Below are 15,744 nucleotides of genomic sequence, written 5' to 3'. Positions count from 1 at the left end.
GACAGCTGTCCTTGTCAGGTCCTCCATCCTGCATCACTGACAAGGGGGAACCACGCCGGAAAATGATTCTAAGTACAATATGTATATTAAATGTACATGTAGGCTGACCCCAAAAAACACAGAACCCATAAAATCTTTTTAAAAATCCTACAAAGGTTCAGCAAATTTCTCTTAGGGGATTTCCCTGAGTAACTCAACGATAACGTGTACCAGAACAACCCTCAAACGATTGGTGAATTGAAGGCAGCAATCACAGCAAAAATCAGGGAAATCCCCAAAGAGGAATGTATTCGAGTAATTGACAATTTTGCGTAACTTATGCCAGTTTGCCTCCAACGCCGTGGAGGCCACTTTGATAATATTTTGGAAAGCAAGATAACTGAAACTTTGGGGAATGATCGTACACAGATTGAAGTTTAAGTCCAACAAATTTGATGAAATTTGCTGGACCTTTGTAGGCTTTAATAAAAAATTATGGGTTCTGTTTTTTGGGTAACCCTGTATTACAAATATTGGAATCATAAATACTTTTTTTTGAGGGGAGACGAAGACCAGTAAATCATAACTGAGTTTATTTTCCTCAAGAATCTCAGCTATAAATGGGGTGACTGTCAGTTTGTTTTGTATTATTAATATTATATTTTTTATCAGGGGGGTGGTGGTGGTGGAGTTGCTGGTGGAGTTGCTGGTATTAGAAATAATATCACTTACGAATTTCGCAAGAATCTCCGCTATAAATGGGGAAACAATCACATCTACACGTGTCTATGTTAAGTTGTCCTCCATTAACACACACTGTCCCACCACAAGCTGAAACAAATAAATCAATAATACATCATGAGCTATGAATATATTGATAACACTGTATTCTTAATGTTTGAGAGAGAGAGAGAGAGAGAGAGAGAGAGAGAGAGTAGTCTTGTTGCGCTAGTTTAGATTTTAGTTATTAGTTTATAACCAATAATCCCCATAAATTGCACATGCTCTGGCATGATGTCCACTATTAAGCTACAGATTATGCTCCAAGGACTATAATATATCTCTTAATTATCAATCTTCTATTTTAATAATTTTATTTTATACACCTGTTTATGAGTTTTAAATCCACATGTCTGTAGCTTGCCTGTACACCTTTTATAATCATATTACAAAGCGTATTGGAGTTCAGTTTTCTAGAAGTGGCGCTATATAAGAAAATAACACAGTGGGGATGACATACTTACCACAAAGCCCTCCTATGCAGGTAGTTGGACAGCTTGAACACGATGGACCACTCTGATAGGGTGTTGGGACCTCATTACCAAATTGTCTGAAAAGGAATCCGAAATGGCACCATTTTGTACTGATTTATTATTTGAAAATGAAATGGGGTTTAACGTCCTACTGTTCCGGCTGGGCTAATGAAGGCGGGAATAAGCCATACAGTGTGCTATGAGGGAAATTTTGCCCGGACAGCGGCGCTAAGGCTACTCTTATATCGAATTCCAACGGCCAAGGGATCTTTTACATGCACGGGACCTCGGTTTTTCGTCCCATCCAAACGACTACATAACTGTTCTTGTCAGGCCCTCTGTCCTGCACCACTGACAAGGGGGAAACCACGCCGGAAAATCCCGATGAACTTTCTCTACACCTGGATGGAACCCGCGACTTCCAGGCTAGAGAGCCAGCGTCTTACCCACTTAGCCACCGTGGCTCCCTTACTATTTTATATGTGTCATATACGTACCCTCTTGCATAATTACAAATATACACCTTTCTTGTTCCACAAGTAGCACTACCACAGCCCATTCTAGACACGGCAGAATTCACAATCTACAACACGTAACCAAATGAAATAAAATGAGGTTTAACGTCCTACTGTTCTGCTCCGACTTTACTATTTGAAAATGAAATGGTGTTTAACGTCCTACTGTTTTCTGCGCCGGCTGGGCTAATGAAGACGGGCGTCCGCCATACAGTGTGTTATGAGGGAATTTTTCTCGGACCGCAGCGTTAAGGTCTACTCGTATATCGAATTCCGACTGCCAAGGGTTCTTTTACGTGCACGCCAATGTGTACATGGGACCCGGGTTTTTCGTCCCATCCGAACGACTATATGTTGTCCCTTGCCCTCTGTCCTGCACATAGCAGGAGGTTAAAGGCGCATTATGTAAGAGCTAAATATGCCAATTGTAGGTCTTTTTTCTAGCTTCAAATCTTATATGAAATATGATTTAGACATTAATTCACATGACAACCCTAAAATTAACTCTCTAAGTCATCGATCTAAATCGTCAATACTATATACCGGAAAACACCGAAAAACACCGGAAAACAACCGGAAAACACCATTTTATACTGTTTTCCGGTATATAGTATAGTCCATGTAAATGGATTTGAACACCCGCCAGATCGTTATTATCATTTAGACATTTATTGATATGGTAAGTCCATAATCAACTCTCTATGTCGGGGATCACGTGGCTAAGTGGGTAAGGCACCGGCTCGCTAGCCTGGTGGTCGGGTGTTCGATCCCTGCATTGGCCGAGAAAGTTCATCCAGATTTTCCGGTGTGGTTCCCCCTTATCAGTGATGCAGGACGGAGGGCCTGACAAGGACAGCTGTCTAGTCCTTCGGATGAGACGAAAAACCGAGGTCCCGTGTATATATTGGAATGCACGTAAATGATCCCCTGGCAGTTGGAATTCGATATAAGAGTAGGCGATAGTGCCGCTGCCCGGGCAAAATTTCCCTCAAAGCACACTGTATGGCGTATGCCCGTCTTCATTAGCCCAGTATAGGAGCAGAACAGTAGGACGTTAAACCCCCTTTCATTTCATTTCATTTCAACTCTCTAGGCCAATGATTCTCAACCAGTGTGCCGCGAAATTTTGAACGGCACACCAAGAATATGTTAAAAACCACGTGATCCGAGAATTCACTGGTGTCTACTGATAAGTTTATATAGCTGTGTTTTTCTTTATTTAGTTTGAGTCATTCAGTGTGTCTATGACTAGCATCTGTCTACGGTTGTATTCCGTTTGACTTGCCATGTTTTTATTTTGCAAAATTCAAATATTTTTCATATATATTTAGCCAGGTGTGCCGCTATTTTTTCATGTGTTCCATGGTGTGCCGTTGGCTAAAAAAAAGGTTGAGGGCCACTGCTCTAGAGCATCGAATGGCTTAAATATTGGATGGATTGTTAATTTAACGATAAAATAGATATTCCAGACATCCAGACTTTGTTTACTGTCGTAGCAATGGTTCTTGACAATCGAGACTATCTCATCAAAACTTTAATCACTCATAACTTCGCTTAGAATAAAGTAAATCCAGTAAAAATATCAGTACATTTATTTCCTATCTAATTTTTAATAATTATAACAAGAACGGCTAGCTCTTTATCTATATTTAAAACATTCGACACTTTCAAACAAGCTGACACAGTTGTTACTTTTATAGTAGGCGGTCATAATATAAATATTGAAATGCAGTTAGCTATAATCGCTATACATTAGTAGGTTCAGATCAAGCTAATTGGACCAATATCTCTTAAACATACATTATGCAAGAGCTAAATCTGCCTATTGCAGGTCTTTCTTTAGGACTAAAATGTTATCTAAATTATTAATTAGACATTAATTAACTTATCTAAACCATATTTGCAAGTCTTTCTTTAATCTTAATTATTAATTAGACATTTATTAACATGACAAAACCATAATCAACTCTCGATGCCATCGGATACTCGAGATTTTAACTAGATTAGAACGGTTAGCTATATTCAACAATTTAATTTAAGAATGGGAAAGCCAGGCTAAGTCTCCAATATACCATAGCCCTGGTTGCCACAATGCACACATCTTGTCAAAACTACAAACAGTGATACATTTTCTCAGAATAGAGTAATTTGAGTGAAATTTTCAATATTTTCATTTTACATTATCTATTTTTGAGCTATTATAACAAGAATGTTCAGCTCTTTATCTAAATCTTACATAATGTATCTTTAATAAGCCCAGCATCCAGGCCTGGGTAATCCACTCTAGTATTGTCTAGTAATATGCAGTTAAAGATAAATTATGGGATATCAGATAACGAGTTGGCAGTTCTCATTATAATACATGTAGTTAAAAACTAGATAATGTAAAGGCAATTTTAGGAAAATTTCAGTCAAATTGATCCACCATGAACCAAGAAATAAGCGATCGAAAGTTCCGCATAGCCTCGGTCACCATTACTAAAGTCGGCACGACAAAAATCATAGCCTCGATTATCCATTTAATCGTTTAATCGAGAAGGAAAGTTAGGCAGCAAATCGGATCATAATCCAACAATTATCGCAGGCTAGCGTTGACATCGAGAGTTGATTATGGTCTGGATACGTTAACTAATGTCTAATTAATAGTTTATATAACATTTCAGGCCTAAAAAAAGACCTACAATAGACAGATTGAGCTCCTGCATAATGTATGTTTAACTAAAATTGCTTTGCTTTAGCGGGATCGGCTTTAAGCTTATCGGACCAATATGGCATAACCGTACCTAGCGCCTAAAAGGGGGCCAAGACAAGGATAATTCAATGTCAAGCAAAACCGCTTTCATTTCACTAAAACAGGCCCTAGCTGTGAACACGGGCGCTCCCCCCCTCCCCAAATGTTCCCACAGTTTCTAAGGCCAGTCCTGTTTTTAACTTATATTTGCTTATTATGTTTAATGGGATCTAACCTGTGTATAATGTCCAACTTCTCCACCAATTGAACCTACACCATAACTAAAATCATCCACTTCATCATACCAGGCCTGGTTAGCGGCGGCGAAATCGGCGAAACTACCAGCGGCATTCTGTCCAATAAACATCCCAGGTATAGCTGTAGGATATCAGAAAATAAATGTGTCTTACACTCTTTAAGTCAAGTTCTTGATGACAACACTGGTTTAACTTCATTTGATACTTTTATTGTTCTTCAAACATATCAAGTACAAAACTTAAGACTTCGTAATTAGCTTGTGTTGAGGGAGCCATGATCCTAGCTTGGCTTGACATCCTTGGGTGCCAACTCCCAACTAACTTACATGGCCCCTGTTCGGTCTTATCTCAGTTTGATTCAGCTTATAGACAAAGGATCATCGAAGAGATTGTGCATTTACATTTATACACCTATAATAACGGTAAATCTCTTGGATCTTTGGGGTATATTCTATGCACGGAATAACTTGCGGTCTGGAAGTCGGGGTGGCTTTGTATATATACAGGGAAATTTGGGGTTATTCTTCTAAAAGTTTTTCTTTAAACCTATAACGGGCTATTCTTCCAGTGTAGTGTTTTTCCATAAGAAAACATGATATATGGTTGTTTTCTTACTGGATATTCTCATTTTACGTACATGTAAACATAGTGGACTAAATCTAAGAAGTTTTTAGAACGGCAATCGATGCTGGGGGTTTTAGTGGGGACGTTTTATTCGTCCTATCCAACCGCCGACCATAGATTGATATTGTCACTTACTTGGTACAGCTCTTTGGTCTGAGTCAGCTTCATGGCCTACAGAACACTGTCTGGCCCATTTGGATGCTACAATAGCTAGCTTTTCATCCCATACCTACCGAAAATAGTTTAACACATATCTCTTAAAATAACAAAACGACTCTACTATATGAACCATGGTAAAAGCTAAGGTCCAGTGCAGATTTCGTCATAGGTCAGAGGATGTACATATGTTTAGGGCATGCTATTGTTGACGAGATTGTGGGTTAGCGTTAGCTCTAGCCCTAATCCTAATCGTAACCCTAACCCTAAGTACACCTCGTGGCCTATGACGAAATCTGCAATGGGTCTTAGTTTTTAGCCTTAACCATACCAACCAGGAACAGACCATCTTGGAATTTTGATGTCATTTAACAAATCCATGTGCAAAAAGTCCAACGAACAAGCATGCTAAGTTGAATCTTGATCATTGTCGAATTGGTGAAGCCATAGCCTTTTTTGAAGAGTTTCATCCAAAATAGAAGACGGTTACCAAGTGTAGAGGTTAAACTTTTGATCATTAAAGATTAGCATCGCTCGTAGTTCATTATCAACTAATAAGGAGTTGGATCGCCTATCCAACCTCGTGGGTTTTCTCAGGGTCCTCACCAGATCAAGATAACCGTTGGTTAGGGTTATGGTTCCTCTGCAGATATAGGCAACCGTTAGTGGAGTTCCAGATTCCTCCATGGTTTGGCGACATCAGGTGGATAGCATTAAGCACGATTCATTTAAATCTAAACTTTATAACTCGTTATATTCAGTTTACCTAAAATCTTTATGTAATATTAGAATAATTTCTTTCTAAAAGAAAGTAAACTTACAACTTGAAGCATATCTGTGGCCGTTGGACTTACTCCAGCTCGAAAGGCATTCGTCTGGGCAACTAGTGCATCCCTTTCAGCTTGAGTCATTGGTATGGCCGTTCCAACATCTACCAGGCACATTGTATGGTCTGGGTGAATGCTCGAATATTCTGGATTACAGTTTTCCTGGAATAAAAGAATTAATTTTAAACTTGGGTTGAGATGAAATGGTTGCAATCCACAATGGATGTATGTCCCGAACCGCGGACTCCATCAAAACACCATATTTAAATAAACATGTGTTTGAACCTATGATAGTGTTATGACCGGGACTGACGGGCTGATAACATCGCCAAGTTATAGAAAAGATTTAAGATAAGAGATCATCCATCTGGAGATGCTTTTGATCTATTGTTGGAGGTATAGTTTTAACGCTGATAGTCGGTATTTAAAGATACCCTGTCACCAAAGTATTTATTCTTGAGGTTATGTCCAATAAAAGTATAGCAAATGTAGTATATATAGAAAGAATAGACATCCAATCTTTCTAGAAAAATACCCATGGGGCAACAATATTATGGTATCACTAACTGGCAATCCGACTGATATCTGCCAGCTTATAGCGTGCTAGCTCAAATGATGTGGCGGTTTTGGGAACATTGAGGGGTGTTAACGTACAAAAGACTCTGCAATTGAAGGGAGGAAAAGGTAGTTGACAGAAAATAATTAAGAATTTACATAGGCCTCAATATGTATGGTAAATGTACAGTAAGTAACGATAAATAATTCTAAAAAAAAAGGGACCCTCCCACAATAATTGAGCTGGTCGACATGACATCTAACATTAGTTTATTTATAGCTTATGTATGTTCTGATGAATACAAAGTTTTGAGAGGGATTTGAAGCAAAATTATGATAGATTAATTAGTTTAAATATGTTTTTAGTCCAAATATATCATTAAATCACACAGTTAATTTTTAAAGAGTTTAAATCGATTGCTAACTAAAAGGAATACCAGTCCAGTAATGATTCCATTACGTTTATTGTTTACGAGGATATAACGAAATAAATAAACCTTCCGCAACATTCATCGTATGTGTTAGGATAAAATCTTTAGATGTCATGACTCTTTTTTTTTATTGTATGCATACACGGAGACTTAGCGAGAGGGAGGGAGAGAGAGAGAGAGAGAGAGAGAGAGAGAGAGAGAGAGAGGTTTTAACGTCCATTCGACTCAAACTAGGTCATTTCGGGATTAACATATGTTTTTTAAAATTTTATTTCAATAATTCACTTGCGCGTAGGGGACTTTAGGAGTGGGAGGACCCGTAGCAAACCCACGAGGTTGGACGGGCGACCCTACTGCTTGTCACGTACAACCGGGGGGAGACTTAGCATTTCGACTAAGTCGTCAAATATTATGTAGTATCCGACAAATGCATGATCGGGATCGGTGATTGCTAATAAATCTACCATTACCCTAATGACTCATAAATAATTGACGGTCGCCATTTCATCAGAATTCTGTGAATTTATCTAAAGTATACTGTAATATCTTAATTTTGTACTTTTGTAAGAGTGGGTCCGGTTGTGTGTGTGTGTGTGTGTGTGTGTGTGAGGGGGGGGGGGTAACGTACACACGGGATTAACACATGGTTCAATTGTATTTCATTACTTCGCTTGCGAGTTGGGTTCTTTAGCAGTGGAGAACACCCACGATTTTGGACAGGCGGCTCTACCCCATGTCACGTACAACCGGGGAATCGAAACCACGTCAGTTGACTCAATGACAGACCTTATGATGTTAGTCCCGATATGACCTAGTTTGTGTCGAGAGGACGTAATTAGTGAGCAGAAATTCGCCCATGTATCTGTTAACACTCGTCACTTCAGTCAGTTATATAGAGGGATAACTCGTGTTTTCCTTTTGCGTTAGTCACTTCCGATTGTTCAAGCATCGATTACGAATCTATCGTAGCAATGATCTCTGTGATAAAATAGTATTTGGAACGTGTTTAACCAGTTCTATCACATATGTGATAATGACTGGCACCAATATTGTACTTTAAACTACATGTATGTTGTTCTTAATTGGTAACTATATTGACTATTGTAGCACATTTTTCGGGTATGTTAACTGGTATTTATACTGATTATTGTAGCACAACTATTCGTGTATGTTTACTAGTAATTATACTGACTATTGTATGTTTACTGGTAATTATACTGAGTATTGCAGTCCGTCATTTCATGTATGTTTACTAGTAATTATACTGACAATTGTAGCCCGTCATTTCATGTATGTTTACTAGTAATTATACTGACAATTGTAGCCCGTCATTTCATGTATGTTTACTAGTAAGTAACCCGTGTTTTATATATGTTTAAGTGTAATTATATTGACGATTGTCGCCCATGTTTTATGTATGTTTACCGGTAATGATACTGGTCCTTTTTTTAAAATGTCTGTTTACTAGTAATTGTACTTACTGCTCTGTCATGTATGTTTACTAGTAATCATACTTACAATTGTAGCCCGTTTTTTGCGAGATAATAATTGTCCTCCATGTGTTCTTGTGTCGCTCTCTACTTTATCATCGTGCTCATCTGGAATAAAACAAATCAAGATAAAATGAAATCTTATACCTACCCACGCCCCCCCCCCACACCCGCGCTTCCTAGACAAGGCAACATGGCATGTATCCATCCAAACCTGGCAGTATTGTTGTTTAACCTTGCACTTAAACAAGGAGTAGGGTCGCCTGTTTAACCTCGTGGGTTTCCCCCGGCTCCTCCTGTTTCTTCCCATTGCTAAAGACCCCTATGCGAAAGCGAATTATTGAAATAGAATTGAACCATATGTCTGTCCCGAAATGACCTAGTTTGTTTCGAGTGGACGTTAAACCCCATTTCTCTTTTCCCTATTCCAATTTGTTCAAATATATAGCAAGGATAGTACGTGGCAACTTGGAGGGAAACGCATTTTCAAAATCGGTGAATGGAATTTAGCTGTTAGAAACCCTCCTTGTGTGACAAAGACATACATCAAATGAAATACAAGAGCTGAAACCCAAAGTGGACTGGCAAGGACAGAAAAACCAGTTTGGGACAAACTTCGACAATTTGGACCAGTTCAACTTCTCCTAAACCGCAGCTTGTTTTGGGAGCTTTATGTGGTGCTAAATCGTACTTGTTCGGCCCCCAAAAGAGAGAGAAATGGGGTTTAACGTCCACTCGACACAAACTAGGTCATTTCGGAACTAACATATGGTTCTATATTATTTCAATAATTCGCTTGTGCGTCGCGACCCTACTCCTTGGGACGAACAACCGGAGAATCGAACCACGCTTGTTGACTCGATGACAGATCTTATGATACAGTGAGCACGTGCTAACCATTCGGCCATCTCTCCCCTCCCCACCCACCCATCGGCCTCAAGAAGACAAAGTTATACAATTTGAAATTCATTCGAAACATGAAACAGTTGATATGCAGGAGTAGCGCTTGTAGGGGTGACATATAGCGTGTTACGTAGTACTTCGGATGGGTCGACAAACCGGGGTCCATCCGTGTGTACACTTGAGTACATTTAGAATTCGATAATACATTGAACACATGTCCACAGAAAACACACACACTTTATTACTAAGTGCAGGAGGACCCCACCACACATAAACAATTACACAAGACAAACCCATGGACATACACAGACATTTCTAACAAAATGACATGAAATGAAAACGATATAGCGTTTAACGTCCTACTGCTCTGCTACTACTGGGCTAATGATGACGACAAAAATTAAAACAATAAACAATGAAATGAAATGGGGTTTAACGTCCCACTGTTCTGCGCCTATACTTGGCTAATGAAGACGGGCATACGCCATACAGTGTGCTATGAGGAAAATTTTGCCCGGACAGCGGCACTACGGTCTACTCTTATATCCAATTCCGACTGTCAAGGGATATTTTACGTGCACGTCAATGTGTACACGGGACCTCAGCTTTTCGTCCCATCCGAACGACTAGACAGCAGTCTTTGATGAACTTTCTCGGCCAATGCAGGGATAGAACACCCGACCTCCAGGCTAGCGAGCCAGCGTCTTACCCGCGTAGCCACCGTGACCCCATGAATGTATCCGCTGCGTTGTCTGGTCACAGGCTGCAGTCTCAATTATTGTGTTAACGTGACGTTGGGAGACCGAGGGGTTTAACGCGTGTACTTTGCATCATACGGTTTGTCATTGAGGCAAATGGCGTGGTTTCGGTTCACAGCTTGACGTAAGGTCGCCTGTCCAACCTCGTGAGTTTTCTCCCGGACCTCCGGTTTCCTCCCACTGCTAAAGACCTCTACGCACAAGCGAATTATTGAAAATTGAAAAAAATTCTAACCATGTGTTAGTCCCGAAACCACGTAGTTTGTGTCGCGTGGACGTTAAACCCTATATTTTCCTCTCTCCATTCGTATTCTTTCTTATATCATTTGGTTGGGAAGTTGGGAGGGGGGCAATGATTTACCGCGACTGCTTTAGGTCATATGTTCTATCACTGAGTCAGGTGGCGTGGTTTCGGTTCATAGTTTGTACGTAACAAGAAGTAGGGTCGCATGTCTAACCTCGTGGGGTTTCTCCGGGTCCTCTGTTTTCTCCGTCTTCATTAGCCCAGTCGGTACAGACAAGTAGGGCGTTAAACGCCATTTTATTTCATTTTCTCCGGTTTCTCCCAGTCTTAAAACCCCCTTATGGGCCGGCAAGCAAATTATTGAAATAAAACTATATGTTAATCCCGAAATTACCTATTTTAAGTCAAGTGGACATTCAACCCCATTTTTCTTCCTGTCGCCCATATTTCATTTTCTCCGGTTACCTCCCAGTGTTAAAGCCCCTTATGGGCCAGCAAATTATTGAAATAAAACCAAACTATGTGTTAATCCCGAAATGACCTATTTTGTGTCAAGTGGATATTCAGCCCCATTTCTCTCTCTGTCTCCTATATTTGTCAAAGTAAATTAAACTTTAAGATATATGTTAATGGCTCATCGCTGTCTATTGATATCTCTTTTAATATTAACATGTATTAAGAACAGAAAGTACATTTACCGCGCCTTAATAAATTTATATTTATTTAAGTTAAAACCACATAGATGTAAACAGATTGTAAATGGGTAGAGCTTAGACGCGCCTTTTAACAAATTGTGTCAATGGAAACACACCCCGTTACAGATTTAGCACAGTAATCTATTCTATAATATGCTGTTCCTTAGAGTGGTCATAGTCTATTTTAAAATCATTTGTACATAATATAAAATAACAACTTTTGGATAATGCGCCTTGCGACAACCTGAAATTGTAGCAAAGATGTTTCTTTATAAAATTATTTATATATGTACTTATCACACACTTATGTCTTTATTAACTATGTTTTCATTGGGTGGAGACAAATTTTTCAAATATTTAAAAAATAGTGTCATTCGTGTTTTAGATGCCGATAGTACATATGGCTTTATTTTATGTGACCTTAAATGCAATATGTAAAAGCTAAATCTGCCTATTGCAGGTTTTTTCTTTGGGCCTTAAGTGTTATATAAATTATTGATTAGACATTTATTGATATTACATAATTAACTCTTGATGCCATCGGGTGACCCCGACGTTAAGTAGATTAGGACGGATCGCAACCTACAGGTCAACATATAAGTCCTAACACCTCTAATATGGGAAATCTGACGTCACAGAGTAAATTATATAGACACGTATTTTTGTAAAATGGCTGCGCGACCTTATTATAGGGCCCAGTTCATTACGGATTGTTTTAAAAACTGAATATTACAGTTGTTTAACAAGAACAACGTTTGAACAATGGTCCTGAATATTCTGATCTCCTATAAGGTTATTCCCATATATTGTCATATTCCTGAAACAATGGCCTGGGAAATCTCTCAGTGGGATTAGGTCTAATCAAATGAAACACTGCGAGGAGTAAGCTATATTGTAAGACACTGGATTTTTTAAAACGAGACAGGTTTTTATTATTGTATTTTAATTGTTTATAAATCTATCATTTCATTTTTATATTTGAAATATTTATATGCAAAGCTCTAGATTTATTTAATTTTTGAACTCCTGTTATATTTTTTTTATTGGAATGTAACTTTTATTTATGTGAAATAATTTAACCTGCTCCGTATTTCAAAATATGGTTGACGTGCCATAAAAATTCATTTCATTTATTCATGCACTGTATTCAGTACATTTGGGTGTTGGCTTGGTGACCGAATGGTTAACGCGTGTACGTTGCATCATAAGGCGTGTCATTGAGTCATGTGGCGTGGTTTCGAATCTCCACTCGTACGTGACAAGTAGTGGGGTTTTCTCCTGGTCCTCAGATTTTATCACACTGTTCAAGGCCCCTACGAGCAAGCGAAGTATTGAAATAAAATTAAACCATATGTCAGTCCCGATATGGCCTAGTGTTAATCATAATTACATGCATATAAGCTAAAATATTCTTTTTTCTGTTTTTGTTTTTTATTTTTAAATTTAATCTCTCTCTCTCTCTCTCTCTCTCTCTCTTTCGCTCATAATGTAAATGTTGTAATTATGTAATAATACACGTCTGGCATGTACGGAAAGGTGTAGCATAATTATTATTACTATAATTTTCTCAGAAAGTTAAAGATGACGAAGTGAAATTATTATACGTCAAAGTAAACTTAAAATGAAGACGGAGAAACCGGACAACCCGGAGAAAAACCACGACGCTGACTCAATGATAGACCGTATGACCTAACGGAGAAAGGAAAAAATGAGGTTTAACGTCCACTCGACACAAACTAGCTCAATTTGGGACTAACATACGGTTCAATTTTATTTCAATAATTTGCTTGCAGTGGGGGGGGGGGAACCAGAGAAAACTCACTAGGTTGGACAGGCGACACTACTCCTTGTCAAGTACAACAGGGGAATCGAAACCACGCTAGTTGACTCAATGACAGACCTTATGACACAACGCCACGTCCCCCCCAACCCCAAAATGGCTATAATGTCTGTTAGAATTGATCGATTTGTAAAATGTTTATACTAAAATGTTTTTAAACATAAGTACGTTTGATTGTTTATAGTCTTGTGTGTGTAAACTTTATACTGGCATGTTATGGCTTTTAATTTTAAATACTTGAAGAAACGTGTTGAAATTTATAAAAATATAATTCGGAATTATAACCCCCTTTATATATCTCTCGATTAGAAACCTTCACAAAAGAGAATTTTGACACCGGTTCTACACTAATGGAGACGGGCACACGCCATACAGTGTGCTATGGGTGAAATTTTATACGGACAGCGGCGGGGCAGCGATATTCATCTAAATATAATTCGATTCAGATTAAATAAATGAAATGGGTTTAACGTCCTACTGTTCTGCTCCTATACTGGGCTAATGAAGACGGGCATACGCCATACTGTGTGCTATGAGGGAAATTAATTTTGCCAGGGAAGCGGCGCTACGTCCTACTCTTATATCGAATTCCAACTGCCAAGGGATCTTTTACGTGCACACCAATGTATACATGGGATCTCGATTTCTCGTCCCATCCGAACGACTAGACAGCTGTCCTTGTCAGGCCCTCTGTTCTGCATCACTGACAAGGGGGAACCACGCCGGATTAGCGAGCCAGCGTCTTACCCACTTAGCCACAATGACCCTCAGATTACATCGTTTTGACCACTTTTTTGGGCCGTTTTGGTTTAGCGCCGTCTAGTCTTAAAGTCCTTTAAGCAAGCTGATATTAATGAAATCCTAATATTAATGAGGCAATGATATAAATGCAACCCTGATATTAATAACACCATGAAATTAATGAATGATAGCAATGGGAGCATATAAAATGAATGCACTGATTTCAACCTATCGCGGGAGCAGAACAATAAGACGTTAAACACATTCCATTTCATTTCAACTTATCGCTAGTCACATTAATTGCCATATTCATTTTTGTTCCGGTAAAACAAAGTACGGTCCGTGTTAGGTTATTGTATGGCGACCTTAAAATTATTTAGTTAGTTCGTAATCACGAGATAATCAGAATTTTTTTTTTTTATTTGGTTGACCCTTAAAGTCTTCCACGATAAGGTAAACATCCATATCTTCCTTTTAGAATAGATTTCCGTAAATCAACCAATCTCTGAATTATAAAAACTAAAAAATATTTCAAAACTTGATAAAATCATTACCTTGTGAATCGGAACTGAATAACCATCCCGAACTAAATCCAATCAATATGAAAATCACTAATAAAATCGAAATATTCGGGCGAAACGGCTTCATCGCGTTGTAGTGACTGAAGCTCGAACTTTTTTTTCTGAACCCTCTTTTAATAACTTACTAATATTAGCTCATGCCTTAGGGTAAAACAAGTTTAAAGGAAGTCGTCTATGAATTCGGTATTAACTATATCTTCATTTCTATTGGACGATGAAATATACGAAAAACAAACAGAATTATTATAGATTAATCCTACATTTTTCATTTAACAAATATTCCATTCATATTGCATTCATCTGTTTAAAATGGACACTTTTGTGATACATTTTCTAAAAAAATAAAAGTCTAATTATACATCTGTTGACATTGTGTGTATTTTAGTGTCAAGGAGCAAACACTCTTAATCCATTTTTGGGGATATAATAGGCCTTTTTTCCTTCTAATACTAGGCTTTTATCGCACACCCTTCTTTGCTTAGGGAACCGCCGTATTCATCCCAAAAAATGATGTACGAAAACAAGTTGGTAGTTCATTATTTGAACAAGTCCATTTCACTGTATTTGATGTATTAAACAGGTAGATGGGTATCTAAGATGGGTTATAATTATCAACTTCTCATACTTTATAGAGTATATTCGATATATTATTTTAGTCTACTCAACGTATAGTAAGAGACCCATATTATTTTGATCTTTATTATACCAAGAGTCTTGACACTTTTATCATCTAATGTATTTACTTAATGACCATGATATAAGTGGTGATGATGACTTTGACGATGATGAGAAAAAAAAAGTAAAATCAACTGAAAATGACCAAGATAATCTTCTCTCCGCACGTGTATTTGCCGAACTTCCACGGTGAACGTTTACTGCTGGTGTGGTGCGTGGCTCATACACAGGTCCATATAAGGGCGTGGTGATGGTGGTGATGGTGGTGATGGTAGTGGGGTGGGGGGGGGCAGAAAATAGAAATACTGGGGTTGGAAGGGGCAGAATTGCATCTGAGGTTTTCTGTTTATATCATTAATGCACATCTTCATATCCTAACTCAAGATATTTCTGTTTAGAAATATATAATGGAATCAGCAGCACTTTGGAAACTTGACAATTATTGTGTTAATGCGCTTTATAAATGTTGCTATATTATTAATAAGATAT

The 15,744-nt window shown here is 38.3% G+C and overlaps 1 protein-coding gene across 1 annotated transcript; it reads right to left on the bottom strand.

The window, feature by feature from the left end:
• Window positions 1-703: 703 nt before the first annotated feature.
• LOC126828126 (cysteine-rich venom protein-like) lies at window positions 704-6,426 on the bottom strand. Its single transcript, XM_050557706.1, has 4 exons — window positions 6,337-6,426; window positions 5,495-5,588; window positions 1,730-1,796; window positions 704-791 (listed from the first exon to the last, which is right to left on the bottom strand). Exons 1-4 carry the CDS (start codon window positions 6,424-6,426, stop codon window positions 704-706), a joined length of 339 nt encoding a protein of 112 aa, XP_050413663.1.
• Between the last annotated feature and the right edge of the window lie 9,318 nt (window positions 6,427-15,744).

Source organism: Patella vulgata, chromosome 7 (genome assembly GCF_932274485.2).
Source record: "Patella vulgata chromosome 7, xgPatVulg1.2, whole genome shotgun sequence".
NCBI classification, from domain to species: Eukaryota; Metazoa; Mollusca; class Gastropoda; family Patellidae; genus Patella; species Patella vulgata.
This window is presented reverse-complemented; position numbering and strand designations above follow the sequence as displayed.

Bases quoted from the DNA above. Each gene is read 5' to 3' on its own strand.
- LOC126828126 (XM_050557706.1), bottom strand. From the start codon at position 6,426: ATGACTCAAGCTGAAAGGGATGCACTAGTTGCCCAGACGAATGCCTTT. The intron at 5,589-6,336 runs GTAAGTTTACTT...TATTTTCGGTAG, and splicing joins CCACAGATATGCTTCAAGTT to GTATGGGATGAAAAGCTAGC. The intron at 792-1,729 runs GTACGTATATGA...TGGGACAGTGTG, and splicing joins ATTTGTAATTATGCAAGAGG to TGTTAATGGAGGACAACTTA.